This window comes from Mauremys reevesii, linkage group 4, assembly GCF_016161935.1.
Source record: "Mauremys reevesii isolate NIE-2019 linkage group 4, ASM1616193v1, whole genome shotgun sequence".
Lineage (NCBI taxonomy): Eukaryota > Metazoa > Chordata > Testudines > Geoemydidae > Mauremys > Mauremys reevesii.
Window position 1 is genome coordinate 134,758,284 of NC_052626.1, and position 15,526 is coordinate 134,773,809.

General features: G+C 47.3%; 1 protein-coding gene across 1 annotated transcript in view; it reads left to right on the plus strand.

The window, feature by feature from the left end:
- Window positions 1–303: 303 nt before the first annotated feature.
- The window catches only part of LOC120404018 (complement factor H-like), a 48,209-nt gene continuing 32,986 nt past the window's right edge, over window positions 304–15,526 (plus strand). The window contains exons 1-9 of the mRNA XM_039536031.1: window positions 304–370; window positions 903–1,091; window positions 3,581–3,772; window positions 4,728–4,827; window positions 9,628–9,710; window positions 10,401–10,595; window positions 10,829–10,882; window positions 11,756–11,911; window positions 12,041–12,226. Coding sequence (XP_039391965.1) covers window positions 304–370; window positions 903–1,091; window positions 3,581–3,772; window positions 4,728–4,827; window positions 9,628–9,710; window positions 10,401–10,595; window positions 10,829–10,882; window positions 11,756–11,911; window positions 12,041–12,226 — 1,222 coding nt within the window. The remainder of the gene's footprint in view (window positions 371–902; window positions 1,092–3,580; window positions 3,773–4,727; window positions 4,828–9,627; window positions 9,711–10,400; window positions 10,596–10,828; window positions 10,883–11,755; window positions 11,912–12,040; window positions 12,227–15,526) is intronic.

A 15,526-nucleotide genomic window follows, 5' to 3' on the forward strand; every position in this document is an offset into this window, starting at 1 on the left:
CAGCTTGAGCCAGCCCCGCCCCTTGTCTCCTGACCCCGCCTCCAACCATCCCTGGCATTGTTCAGGCCCCGCCCCTTCTCTCCTGACCCCGCCTCCAACCAATCTCAGCGCTATTCAGGCCCCGCCCCTTCTCCCCTGACCCCGCCTCAACCAGTCCTGGCATTGTTCAGGCCCCGCCCCTTCTCTCCTGACCCCGCCTCCAACCAGTCTCAGCGCTATTCAGGCCCCGCCCCGCCCCCTTCTGTCTCACTTGTGCTGAGCACGGCGCAGGCTGCGGGTCGGAGCTCCCTGTCCGCCCCCGCTATGTCCCCGGGGCTCCCCGGCCCCGCGCTGGCCCTGGGGCTGCTGCTGCTGCTGCCTGGGACTCGCAGTGAGTTGCGCGGGGGGGCTCGGCAAAGCTCCTCCGTGCGCCGTGCGGGGCCGGGCTTCCCGGGGCCGGGGGCTGCGGACAGTCCCGGTGTGTCTGGGGGGACCAGGGCAAGAGCTAGGGGCTGCCGGGGCCGGGGCTGCGCTTTGGCCCGTGGGTTGGCCCCTTCCGTCACTGGGGGGTCCCTTCCCCGGTGCACTCAGCCCGGGGACTGCCGCCTGCCCCCGGGGTTCCCTTCTTCTCCGGGGGTTCCTGCCATGGGGAAAATGCCTGGGAGGGTTGGCTCTGATTTATGTCTCTTGTTTCCCAGCGGTGTGGCTATTGCTGCCGGCCACGTCTTCAGTTCCCAATTTAAACCCCCCAGGTGGGTGGGTCTGTCTGGGTCTGGGAAATCGGAGTAACCTCCCTGGTGGCTCACCTGGTTTGTCGCAGCTCCGTCTTCTTGTATGCATCTGGTGGCTTCAGGATCCTTCTGGTGTGCAAAGCTACTAGAATAAATATGTTCTGTTAAAACGGGCTTCTGTTCTGCCCACAGGTGACTGTGGGCCCCTGCCAAAGCTGAATTACGCTATCCCCTCTGATATGGATCAGATAGAGGGCTTCCCTGTTGACACACAAGTTACATACAAGTGCCATGATGGGTTTTTTAAAATCCCTGGAAAGTCAGACACTGTAGTGTGCCTTTCAAACTCCCAGTGGTCAAACATCAATGAGTTTTGTGGTCGTAAGTATTTTATTTCTCTGGACTAAAGTTCCTTGGGTTGCCTTTCACTTATGAAAAGATAAGACCTTTCCTATGTAGTACTGTAACAGTCCGAGGTTGGGGCCGTGCCCTCTCAGGGGCCGTCGGGAGCCAGGCCGCCTCACTACACGGCCCCTATCAGTCTCCGGGTTCTGCAGGTTTTTGGGGTTCTGCCCCTCAAGCAGGGGCGGAACAGAAGGCACACAGTTCCTGCAAGGAGTCCCAGCCCTCAATCAGGGCGGGACAGCAGACACTAGGTCTAGGCTCCGGTCCTGGCAGCCGGAGCTGAGCAGTTACAGAGGCAGTAAGCCCCAAGCCCTAGCTCAGGGCGGGGCAGCACCCAAGAATCCAGGGAGCTCAGATCCCCTGCAAGCTGAGTAGTAACACAAAGTTAACAAGCTAAGCCCCGGCCCTTCATCAGGGCGGGGCACCAAACACAGCCGTTCTAGGCTCAGCTCCTTACAGCAGGAGCTGAGCAACAATAATAGTTCAGGGCTCAGCTCCTTGCATCAGGAGCTGAGCAATAACAGTTCAGGGCTCAGGTCCTTGCGTCAGGAGCTGAGTATCAATAACAGTTCAGGGCTCAGGTCCTTGCATCAGGGGCTGAGCAATAACAATAGTTCAGTAATCCCCAGCCCTAGGTCAGGGTGGGGCAACAAACAATAGTCCCAGGGGCTCAGGTCCTTGTCTCAGGAGCTGAGCCACAAGAGTCAGTAAGCCCAGCCCTAGGTCAGGGTGGGGCAACACACAATAGTCCAAGGCTCAGGTCCTTGTAGCAGGAGCAGAGCCGCAAGAGTCAGTAAGCCCCCGCCCTAGGTCAGGGTGGGGCAACAAACAATAGTCCAAGGCTCAGGTCCTTGTAGCAGGAGCTAAGCAACAATAGTCAGTAAGCCCCAGGGTGGGGCAATAAACTATAGTTCAAGGCTCAGGTCCTTGTAGCAGGAGCTAAGCAGCGGCATCAGTCTCAGGAGGCCCAGGCCCTCAGTCAGGGCGGGGCAACAAACAATAGCTCAAGGCTCAGTGGCAGCAGTTCAGGAAGCCCAGGTAAGTGCAGGCTTCTCTGCCTGAACGCTGGTAGGAGGGGGAGGCTGCCACCCGTGAGTGGGGTGGCAGGGGGGACACAGGCCCACCCACTCCACTGTGTCCCAGCCCGGGGCCCTAACAGCGGCGTGGATCCGCTGCAGTCAGTGGGGATCCTGGCCGCAACACACTGACATGGGCACGTCAGTGCCCTCAGCCGGACAGGGGTCGGCTACCCCCGGGCTACACTCCATCTCCCCCTCCATGGGTACCTGCTCCTCGCTGGGCTCGGCAGCGGGGTCCCACACCATGGGCTCCTCGTCGTGCTGAGGGCTCTCTAGGTCGGGCTGCTCCTCCGGACTCGGGTCACGGGAACGCTCGGGCAGCTCCTCGGGGTACCGGGCTCGGGGCAGGCTCGGCCAGTCCACCTCGGGGTACCTGGCTCGAGGGAGGCTCGGTCGGTCTGCTTCAGGGTACCTGGCTCGAGGGAGGCTCGGTCCGTCCGCTTCAGGGTACCTGGCTCGAGGGAGGCTCGGTCCGGCAGGAGCCTGAACAGGAGCGTCCATCCTCTCCGGCCGCTGGGCTCCAACCGAGGCTTGAGGCCGGGCTTTTATACTTCCTGTCCCGCCCCTTGACTTCCGGGGGGCGGGAACAGGCGGCAGTGGCTCCGCCCACTGAGGTGGCTCCGCCCACAGAGGTGGCTGTTCTGGTTCCTCTCTCTCAGGGGCCGTCGGGAGCCAGGCCGCCTCACTACAAGTACGTATAGTCAAAATTAGCTCTGCCCTGTAATGATACGTAAAGGGAAGGGAAAACATTTATATTAAGTTTAACGTCTTTCATCTAGTCTGGGATTACAAACATTGAAATGCACGAATCCTAGTTATAGGCTTATTTCTTGGCATCACTACTGGGGTTGTTTGGGTGGCCTAGAGTGCTTTTGGGGAGATGGTAAGAGTAGAGTGACCAGACAGCAAGTGTGAAAAATCGGGACAGGGGGTGGGGGGTAATAATAGCCTATACAAGAAAAAGACCCCAAAATCGGGACTGTCCCTATAAAATCGGGACATCTGGTCACCCTAGGTAAGAGTAACCTTAACTCTGAATTTCCTGGATTTATAATACAGTAAAAGCTTTGCTATCCAGCATGTTGGGGGAATGGGGGGTACCAGTTAATCAAATATTTCAGTTAATTAAGTATTATACTTACCAATGGAATACCAATTTTCAAAAATTAGAATACAATAAAAAGTTTTCCATTGGGGGCCCATTCAGCATAGGGTCTATTTAACAAAGGGCATCCAAATGTGATGGTTAGTAACCTCCCTAAAGTACTGCTAAGGGAGTAAATTGTTTTCTAAACATTGAGTTTTGGTCTGTCGTTACAACAGACTGTTTCTATATCTGTCTTCATAGCCAAACCTTTCAGAACTAATTCCTGTCTCTGCTGCTAGGTGGCTGTGATGTCCCAACAAGGTTAAAGTTTGCTGCCTTAAGTAAGGACGATGAGAGTAGGAATTACTATCCTCCTGGGATCACTGTGAGATATACTTGTCGCCCAGGGTATGAGAACATCACAGAAATGCTTCTTGTTAGTACTTGTCTTGACAACTTAACATGGTCAGAAGCCCCTGAGTTTTGTAGAAGTGAGTATCTTTTTTTTGTTACTTTTCTGTCTCACTTGATTTGAAAACATCTTTCACAATTAGGACTAGTAGGCAGCTGGCTCCCAGTTTGCTAGCTTAATTGATATTTAGTTTGAAGGGCTGCTTAGCCAGGTTTTTCCTAGGATAAATTGCAATAGCTGTATTTCCATGGAATATTTAGCTGTTCTTAAAACTGACTGGTGAAGATCGAGTACCAGGGTAGCACTGGCTATATGAATACAGTATGTCTGCTTTGAATTTCATATGAAATGTAAATTTCTAATACAGTACATTTCAACTAGACTAACCCTGGTAAATTACTTCTTGTAGGGGGAAGGAGGAATTTCTGCCATTGAACTTCCCTGAAAATTATGGGAGGTTTCTTGTCTGTCTTCATTAAAATGGATGACATGGATGGAATATTTTTTTCCACAGTGCTTGGCAACCTGTGGAACTTATTGCCACTAAAGAGTAAATCAAAGAATTCTGTGGGATTAAACAAAAAGGGGGTTGTACAGTTAACATGCATAAATAAGGATAAAAAGACATCAGGGGTATTATATTTTCGGAAAATAAGTCAACCATTAACTGTGGGGTTTTGATAAAACTGTCCTTCCCACTCTCCATCCCGGGCTCCAGTGGGCATTTTATTGCATAATTACCCCTTTGGTCTGGACACCTGTGCAGGGTACAGCCTGCCAGGGGTTGAGCACCTTCAGTTGCCACTGGGGTACGATTGGGCCCTGTGTGGGGTTTACACATGTGTCCAAAGCCACTGTCAGAGAGACGGTACTGGACTAAAAGACCCTGTGACCTGGTTTGGTGTGACACTTACTATATAAAGTGGTCTGAGTGGGCATGCAGCTATAGCCTTCCTAAGTATGTTGTTGTTAGCTCTTCCGTTTCCATCATGATAACACAAATTAATGCTAATCCTAGCCTTGGTCTCTATTAGGGAAATCATGTGGTCTTCCAGGAGAAGTACTTCATGGCAGAGCTGTTCATAAAACAGAATTTCTGTATGGTGCAAAAATAGACTTCCTCTGTGAAGATGGGTGAGTGTCAAGGTGCCTCTGGTAGTTAATTCACTGAACTTTGGTGTACAATTGCTGGCTAACTGCAATATAAGGCATGGTCTAACTTCAAAACCATACTTGGGGGTAGTGCTATCAACTGCAGCTTTGGGGTTGGCTCTCATTTGGAAGTAGAGCTTTCAGACAGTTTGGTAGTATGGATTCTGACTCCACCTTCCCCATTTTAAAGATGAAGTTGAAATGGGAAGAAGTCCCAGCTGTGTGTAGAGGAGGGAGAATAGGGGTTTGCTGTGGTGTCTTTACTTTTTTGCACCCAGTATAGTTCAGTGAACACCAGATCCTGTCCAGATGGGTTATGTAATGCCACAGTCTATAACAAGTATAAAATCAGGCCCAGTATGTCCCAGTTCACATGCAGCTGGGCTTGAACTTAAATCTTTCCACATGGAATGCAAATGTTCTCAGGTGGAGTTGTCCAGTAAGTGGTGAGGTAGATTCTCAGTGGCCTGGCTTCTGGTGGGAAGAACACTTCCTGGTTGAAATATTTGTGGGATGCCCTAAATTTTGTCGCATGGGCCCTGGGTGAGATTCAGGCCTAAGTATAACTTCTATCACAAACTAAAATTGGCACAAATATGTTTAAGCTTTTATACACAATAGAAAGTAGATCCAAATTACAGTACGTGTCTAGACAAATAGGTGAGCATAAAATGACTGGGGTTTTTTCATGTTTTTTTTGTTTGATTGTTTGTTTTGGGTTGTTTTTTTTCTTTTTGAAGGAAATACTGCATATAAGGTGTGGGTGTTCAAGTTTCTGTTTGAAAAATCTACCCCAGTAAAATTGGTCTGTCAGTTGCCTTTGCAGCTACAAAGCACTTGTATGAACCATGCTTTCCATCAGTCTGTAACTTGGTTCAGATTTTGCATGCATGGTTTTAATCAGGGTTTAGAGAACTGGAAAAGATCTTTAGTTGCGAAATGAAAAACAACTCTGTGCCAAAAACTGTTCTTTGTCTCTTTCCTATTAAAACCTTAACACCCCCTAACTCCAAACACACATTGTTAGGCCTGGTCTCTGCTTAATATAGGTTGACATAGGTATGGCACTTAGGGTGTGAAAAATCCACCCCCCTGAGCATCGTAGCTATGCTGACATAACCCCTGGTGTAAATGCAGCTAGATCTATAGAAGAATGTGTCAGTCAACCTAGGACTGTCCCTCTGGGATGTGGTGTTTCTACAGCGACAGAAAAAAATGTTGTAGGCTGCACATACACTGTAGTGCTCTGCAGGCATAGCTATGTTTGTATAGTCCCTGTAGTATAGATGTTGCCTTTTCCCGTAGTGCTAGAGGAAAGACGGTAGGGAAGGCTGTGTGGCTGCATATCCCATTCACTAATTTCCATGCAAGCAGCTTTTAAAGGTCGCACACGCTTGGAAATGGAATGCTGCTGGCAGAGGAGGGATAGCCAGGGCTGCACAGACGTTGGAAGGCCTGGGGCAAAATCTGGAACTGAGGCTTCCCACCCTTCCGAAAATAAATTACTGCCGGGGTGGGGGATGAGGCAGGAGTGAGCCCACTGAAGTGGCTTCTGTCCTGTCAGGCTGGGACCAGCTCTGGACATTGAGACCTGGCACATGAGGTTGCAGCACTGCTCAGGTTTGCCCCTGTTGCCCCTCTGTCATTGCATTGCAACCTGGTGTGCTGAGCTAGCAACATCCCTTGGTTTGGGGGCCCTCTTAAATGGGGGGCCTGGGGCAAACTGCCTCTCTTGACTCCCTGTGGCGGCCTAGAGATGCTTAGGCTGAACCCACTGACTTTCAGAGTGAAGTGTATGGTCAGAGTAGACAGTATTTTTCATTCTTGACTACCCCGGATAAGAAGACAGTCACCAAAGGTGTAGAATGCCAGGTTGTTCCATTTCAGAACGGTTCCACCGGATTGGAGCACAACGGTAGTTGTCGGCTTGTAGCAAGTAAGTCGAAGCCCTTTCACGCGTGAAAGCACTCTGAGCAGTCTGACAGTATCTAAAGTTACTAGCTCTTTGGGGATTCATCACACTGAGTAACTGGGACTGGGTTAAGGACTCTTTCTGCCTTCTCTAGCAATGGAAGAAGTAAGGATCACTACAATGTGCGAGTTAGAGGGGAGAGAATCCACCATTTTGCTGTGCAGAGGATTAATGACTGTTCCCAAGTGTCTGATTCAGTATAGACCTGTTAAGCTCGCAGAGAGCGTGTTGTATCCACCTATTTGCTTGCTTAAATTGCCTTTTACTACTCTGTGTGCCTTGGTCATGCTGGTATTTTCACAGCAGGAATGATCTTATTCAAAGTCTGTTGCCCCTTTTTGACCAAGTGGCTAGTCCAAGTTCAGGGCCCTGGTGATATTCCAGTTGGGAGTAGAAACTGATGGTGGAATCAGGTATTTTCTTTGATGTAGCCTTGCTTATTTGCAAGGAATGTAGAAAGTCCCGCCTGTCCAAAGGCAGAAGAAACCAAAGGCAAAGGAGTAGGTTTTTTTAGCTTACATGCCCAAGCTTCTTTTCATCCAACACCCTTGGCCCACAACCTCTAAGTTTCTTTCGAGGTCACACCATGCTTACAAGCTTCTGCTTGGCTTTGTTCAGGTTGTCTCAGTCTCCCTGGTTCTATTCTGCCTTGTGACCCCTGACGGGGGAAAAAAAAATCTTTCAGCAAAAACCCTTCCACCCACACAGTGCACAACTCCTGAGTGAGTTCACGTTATCTCTGTTTTCAGATGGGGCATTGTGATGGACTTACTATAATTATATTAATGCAGGGGTCGGCAACCTTTCTGAAGCGGTGTGCCGAGTCTTCATTTATTCACTCTAATTTAAGGTTTCGCGTGCCAGTAATATATTTTAATATTTTTTAGAAAGTCTCTCTCTATAAGTCTATTATATTATATAACTAAACTAGTGTTGTATTGTAAAATAAACAAGGTTTTCAAAATGTTTAAGAAGCTTCATTTAAAATGAAATTAAAATGTTGATCTTATGCTGCCGGCCCGCTCAGCCCGCTGCTGGTCTGGGGTCCTGTTCACCTAGGCCGACAGCAGGCTGAGCGAGGCCTGCGGCCGGGACCCTGGCTGGTAAGGGTCTGTCAGCCAGAACCCCAGACCAGCTGCGGGCTGTGTGGGGCCGGCAGCCAGGACTCAGAGGGCTGGGGGCAGACTGGAGTCAGGGCAGAGGAGGGGCTAGGTATGGGTGGGAGTGCCGGAGTCAGGGCACTAGGGTTGTGGGGGGGGGGATGAAGGAGTCAAGCAGAGGGCTGGGTGTGTATGAGGGAGGTACAGGGCTCAGGGCAGGGGCCTGGGGGGGTGCAGGGCTCAGGGCAGAGGGCGTGGTGTGTGTGTGTGTGTGGGGGGGGTCGGGGGTCAGGGCTCAGGGGAGAGGGCTGGGTGACTGCCCCCCTAAGAACTCCCAACCCCGCTGCTCCTTATCCCCTGACTACCCCCTTCTGGGACCCCTGCCCCCAACTGCCCCCCAGGACCCCACCCCGTATCTAAGCCTCCTGTTCCTTGTCCCCGGACTGGACCCTACCTCCTACCTGTTCCCTGACTGCCCTGACCCTTGTCCACACCCCCATCCCCAAACAGACCCCCAGGACTCCCATGCCCCATCCAACCGCTCCCCGCCCCCTGACAGGACCCCCAGAACTCCTGACCCATCCAACCCCCCCCACTCCCTGCCTGCCCCAACCCCTCTCCACTCTCCTGCCTCCTGACAGGACCCCCAGAACTCCCAACTCATACAACCCTCCCGGCTCCTTGTCCCCTGACCACCCCCTCCAGAGACCCGCCCCACTCTAACTGCCCCCCCCAGGACCCTCCTTGCTCCCGATTCCCTGACTGCCCTGACTCAGTTCACCCCCTGCCCCCTCACAAACCCCGGGACTCCCATGCCCCATCCAACCCACCCCCTGCTCCCTGACTGTGCCCCTTCCAGAGACCCCGCCCCTAGCCACCCCGGGATCCCACCTCCCCATCCAACCCACCCTGCTCCCTGTCCCCAGACTGCCCCCACTCCTTATCCAGCACCCCCAGCCCTGGGCCCTTTACCTTGAGGCTGCACGCAGAGCCAGACACGCTGCCCCGCGGGAACGCGCAGCCCCAACCCCCAGAGCGCTGTGCGCGGCAGCAGGGCTCCAGGGGTGGGGAGAAGGCAGGGGAGGGGCCGGAAGCTTGCGGCGCTCAGCTCGGCGCTCCGGCCTGGGAGCGCGGACCCCGCGGCTTGCCGTGCCCGGAGAGTGGGGCCATTTGCCCACCCCATGCATACGGCTATGCTTCTGCTCCCTGCCCTCGTCGGGGGAGCAGAGGGCAGAAGAGAGTGGGCCGGGCTGGGCAGGATTTTTAATGGCATGCTGGAGTCCTGGCAGGCTCCAGCATGCCATTAAAAATTGGCTCTCATGCCGTCTTTGGCATGTGTGCCATAGGTTGCCGACCCCTGTATTAATGTAAGGTTTCAGAGTGGTAGCCATGTTAGTCTGTATCAGCAAAAAGAACAAGGAGTACTTGTGGCACCTTAGAAGCTTATGCCCAAATAAATTTGTTAGTCTCTAAGGTGCCACAAGTACTCCTCGTTCTTTTTATTAATGGAAGGGTACATTGACACCTATCAATCTCAACGAGGTTTTAACTCAACCCATAACAAGACTTCACCCAGGTCATAAGTCACCACCTGTAAGCTGAAAGAATCCATATTCCAAATTGCCAGACAGTTACACAAGCAATCAAAGAACTAGGTAAGAAACTTGATATTCTTTTTGTTGTTGTTTTTCTTTTTTGTGTTTTATTTAGGTACAAATTAATTGGACGGCCTTTCATTAATTGTGGGCTTAAGGGAGATGAAGTTGAATGGAGTGAACTTCCAACTTGCCAAGGTAAGACTCATCCAACCTTCCCTATACACCTAAATCTGAGGTTTCTTTGGAGTAGAACTCAATCTAAAACCTCTCACAATTTGCCGCTCTCCTGTTTTGGACACTTATGTGGAGGGTCTGTCAGCCATGCTGTTGCTATGAGAAATGTTTTCATTTTCCTATTGTAGAATACTTGAAGACCTTATCATTTTTTTCCCAAGGTCACAAAACGATCCTTTCTTATGAGTAATGTTTGGGACTGGATGTGCTCTGGTGAGAGAGTTTGCCAGAGTCCTATGTCATTGGGACCAGTGCCAGTTTGCATGATAACATTTAGAAGAGGGTGGAGTAAAGCTTGAAAGAAGGGAAGACTTCCGAATCGGAGAGAGGAAACTCTCTCAGATTTGGTTAACATACAGTACTAACTACATTTTCAAATGGCTAAATGTTTTTCTTCTTTTAGGGATCTTAGATAAACTTTTTGTTAAATCAATATTTGCACTCTTAACTGAAACTTTTTATTATTTTTGATGAGATCAGGTTGGTGAGATCATCTCTTTAGGACCAACTTCTGTTGGTGAAAGATAAGCTTTCAAGCTACACAGGGCTCTCAATATTACCTCACCCATCTCGTCTCTCTCATATCCTGAGACTAACACAGCTACAACAACACTCAAGCATTCATATTCATGACCTTCTGTTTTCCTACAGCGATTACGTGTTCTTCCCCTCCTTACGTTGCCAATGGAACGTACGATAGCAGGGGTGCAGAAAACTTTGCTTATAACTCAACAGTAACTTACAGATGTGACCGTGGGTTCCAGCTTATTGGAGCTGCCTCCATTCATTGTACAACAAAAGATAAAACAAGTGGAATCTGGAGTGGACCTGCTCCTAAATGCAAAGGTGAGTAATGTGTGTTTAGTGTCTTCCTCTGCTACTTTTTTGCACCAGATAAAACTATTATTTCTAGGCACAAAATAACTTCAGTATAAGTTGCATGACCAACTTTGTTAATGTATTTTTAAATGTTTCATCTTAATATAAACTGATATTTAGGAAACCATCACTGAGGGGCTGTTCATAACAGAACGATGTAACACTTCTGAATGTTTTTTTTATCCCTCCTTTTGCTGTAGACACAACTGCACGTGTCCTATTGAAAGGAAATGAAACAAGTGGTACTTTCTCAGGTGAGTTGAAAGAAAATGGGTTTGTTTAAAGATGTAGTTTCCACAATTTCACACTGTACACTACATTTTTATTCATTATTTCCATGATCTAACTTGTATAACTTTTGAAAATGTTGGTGGTAACACTGCTGTGAAATTTTGGGAGAGATCTTGGTTATCTGACTTCCAAGCACGTCTTACAGTTGTATTTTCTGGTAGTTTACTAAATGTATGGCTTTGTGAACATAAGATGATGGGTAAAGAATACAGGAGGGGGTTAACTGGTGCTGTCTGGGGTCAGTAATGTGCTGATAAATGGGTTCAGAATAATATAAGGTCTGGAAGTGCAAGGACAGAGGTTAGAACAGTTTTTAAGAGAAGGTATTTGCTTTTGGACAGATTCTTAGCTAGTATAAATGATCATAGCTTCACTGAAGCCAGTAGAGCTGATACCCATGCTGTAGAACTATATTGCTATAAATACACAGTAACATTCCCCCAATAGTTGAACAAGAATAAACAAGAGTGTGATTTGGTGGTAGCTGTTTAACTGCTAGAAAATTAATTTTGTTTTTTGTTAGAAATCCCATAATGTACTTTGGTTAGTCATAATCTTATTTGATATATTTCAGAGTAGCAGCCGTGTTAGTCTGTATCCACAAAAAGAACAGGAGTACTTGTGGCACCTTAGAGACTAACACATTTATTTGAGCATAAGCTTTCTGGGCTACAGCCCACTTCATCGGATGCATCCGATTCATTAATCTTACATCCAATGAAGTGGGCTGTAGCCCACGAAAGCTTATGCTCAAATAAATTGGTATCTGTGATTGTTCCTATCAAAACTGGGCAGAGGTTAAAAATACCAACTTTAGTCCATTTTATTCTATTCAGGTTCTTATAATGCATCCAGTAACATGGTACCCGAGCAGCATCTGAAAAAGAAAATAAAAAGCAGACTGTATTATGTATCACAATTCCAAAACAAACATTTCACCATCACTTCCTCCCGTTCTTCCTCATTTCCCAGAGGTGACCTGAGGACGCGAGGTGAGTCTTGTGCCATATCTTGAAGGTCACCAAATCTGGGTTCTGGCAGACTAGAGGGAGAAAGTGAATTTTCATGCCTCGGCTTACTGCTAAAGTTTTCAGTTCTCACATGTTTTTCTTTATTGTTAGGTAGTTGGATTACTCCACCACTGTTCAGATTTGCTGTACCCCTGTACATTAATCAGAAATATTGTTCTGTCAGAACAAATGAAAGATCTATTTGCCGACAGAGTTACATGGGAATCTCTGGAGTATTACCCAGCGCCGCGTGCTTTCAAAACTTAAAATGGTCAGAAGTCCCAGGATTCTGTGGAAGTGAGTCTTTTTTTCCTTTTCTGTTTCAATTGATCTCTGCAAGACATTCTTGTGCAGTTAATATAGTCTTCCGTTTAGCAGCTGGGTCAGAGTTCAGTCCTGGCTGCACTGATCTTAACATCTTGAAATATCTTTCTGTTTTAAATGTTTTGCTTTCAATTCAGTGGATGTCTCCTTACTCTATTATGAGAGGATAAATAGGAGAGCCCGATTGACCCCCTTATAATGTATCCAAAAGCAAGAGAACTTTATACAATACACATCAAAAAACCTGTTTTTCTCCATGGACAATGAGGCAATGGCCTAATATTAATCTCCTTCTATACTAGCGAGATCTTTGCTATCCAGGAGAACAAGAGCATGGCAGAGCTGCTGCTATAACAGATTTCCAATTCGGTGCAAGAGTGGATTTCACCCGTGAAGAAGGGAGAGGATCAGGCTGTGGTGAATGACTGACTGAGAGCTGCTGGCTGACTCTGGAAACTGAGCATCAAAGGGTAATCTCAAACTTATTCAAGGTTCGTGCTACAAAACCAAATACTCATAGGCAGAACTTTTGAAACTGAACTTGACCAAGGATGGGCTGTGATTCCCGGCCTTCCACACTTCAAACGAGAACCCAGCTGTGTCCCAGGTTTTAGTGCGGGGTTTCTGGATTTTGGGCCTACTGAAGTTTAGGCTGCTAAAATCTTGGCTTGAGGGGAGAATTTGTACTGCCTAGATCTCGAGTTGAAACAGATAATAGAGAATCTTGTCTATAGAAGGAAACAAGAAAGATACTAAAAGGGATTCCAAAGCTTCTAGGAGCCAGTCTTGAGTTGATGTAAACAGTCATAGCGCCGCTGAGATCAATAGGACAACGATGAAGGATTTTGCCTACTGCTGTAGCATGAATTGTTTCTTGCTTTGTAATGTTCCCCGGTCATGCTAGTACTGATAGGCCGACAGTTACTATTTATGGCCAGAAATGCAGTCCAAATTTCTGGACTATTGGACAAGTAATCAAGGAACCAGATAAACATGATTTTTATTCTTCTTTATTCAGGTACAAGTTAATTGGACCATTTCTTCCCAAATGTGTCTGGAAGCAAAAGTTGTGTGGAATAAGATGCTTTCAGCTTGCCAATCTAATGACTTTAAAAGGAGCTTGTAATGGCTTTAAAACGAGCTCCTGCCCAGAGATGTTGGCTTTGGTATGGAGCTGAGGTTAGAAGTAGCATAGATTGTTTGTTTGTTTTTTCAAGGAGTGAAAGACTAGTAACCCTTATGGGTAAAGTCCCTCTTTCCCCTAACTCTGACTACATGCTTAAAATCTAAAGTTCCTTTGGAATGAAAAAATCTTAAATCTCTTTTCCCAGTGAGCTCTCTGTAAACTTCCAAAAAAACCCAAACATACAAAAACTTTTGGACCCTTCTTGAGAGGGGAGGATCTGTAAAAATCCACAGCCTGCTGTCTGGTCTTGTACCAGATATGCTATTGGAAAAGTTTCAGCTTAGCTTTATGCTGCTGGAACACTTGAGGTGCTTAATGCTGTCCCCCAAGGATGCAGGTCAAGCAGCTGTATTGACCTGTGACTCATGTAAGGGAGGTGTGTGCTCTGAGGCAGTGTCTCAAGGTTTGTGCTGTCAGCCTGGAGTCTGAGGCAATGAGCAGTGCTGAGGAAAGGGTGAGGCAAAACTTGAGAACTGTGTCCAATATCTGGCGGAGGTAATGCCTCAGATCTTTCTAAAATACAGTGGTAATTACACTAACAAATTGCTAAGTACCTTTCCCTCTTGGAATTTGGGACAAATGACAACAAGCCTTTTAAGTAATTAACTTTTTAACTGAAACTTTTGTTTAATATTTAAATGTAATAATTCCTCTTTACTTTAGACTCCTGCTATCCCTAATGGAATAGATGGCAGAAATGTCGAAAGCTTTGCCTGTGCCTCTGCAGCAACATAGATGTGACTGTGCTTTGTCTTTCATTGAAGAGGATCCATTTATTGTACAACGAAAAAACCAATGTACTGTGGAATTGGCCTGGCCTGAATGCAAAGGCAACTAGCATTTAGTATTTGCCTCTCGTTCTACTGTCATGCACCAGAAAAAGTATTAATTACTAGGCAAGCACCTAAATGTGAGGAAATTGGTTCTTTTAGCTTAAACATCTCAATACATATCTTTTTAAAACTGACCTTGTTGGAAGCTTAAGCTTTGTAGATCAGCTGATCCACCATAAATAACTTCTTGGGAGCAATTCTGCCTCTCCTAGTGCCTGCATTTTTTTTCCCCTTCCATACTTTAAAGTTCTAAGACACATCTCAGACCAGGGCATGCCTACACTATATAAACTGCTACAGTGGCATGGCTGAAGGGCTGCAGGTGCGCCACTTAGCGTAGACGCTACTTATGCCGACGAGAGAGGTTCTCCCATCCACATAGGTAATCCAACTCCGCAGGAGGCAGTAGCTAGGTCAGCAAGAGAATTCTTCTGTCAGCTTACTACTATCTACACCAGGGGTTAGGTCAGCACAGCTGCCCGTCTCAGGTGTGAGAAATCCAGGGCCCTGAGACATAGTTCTGCTGGTGTAAATTCCTAATGTGGGCCAGCCTCAGGACCATGCTTTCACCATACACTTGATATGTTTCTCCTTTGCAAAGCCTAGCTCAATGGTTATGCCAATCTGGAAATACCAACCCCCCAACTTCCTGGGGGAAAACAAAAAACATTCTTTAATCTTGCTTCATGCGCAGGAGGATATTGAGCCCTCTTGCTGATTTTGTTCACACCAGTATTTTCCACAAACGTTCTCGGTGATCTTTATTCATTCTCCAAGAGCAATTTGTTTTCTCTCTCTAAACATCTGAAAGCAACTTCCCACAGTAAACAAAACAAGTTAGGAGTGGCTTGAGTAGATTTTCAGAGAGGGCCTATATTTTTAGCCTTGCTTAGAGAAGCAGCATCATATGTTAGATCCTAGCCACATTGAGCTCATGGGTTTGTAGACTTTAAGGGTCTAAACTCTCTACCACTTGTGTAGTATAGTGAGCAAACCATGCACTTCTATTGCATTCTTTGAGTGTCATCCAGATTATTTGATGTGTGGAGCTGTCATCCTGTCACTTAGATTGGTTAGTATGAAGACCATGGATGTAGTCCTGAATTATAAAACCCTGATTTGTCACATGGTCATCCTTCCCCTTGATAAAACTAAAAGGCATGTTTACTGCCCCATGAAATTTGTGTAAAGTAAATTTTGTAAATGTTGGAAATCAAAGTTAAAGGAAAAAGCACTGAGTTAATTTGGTGGTCC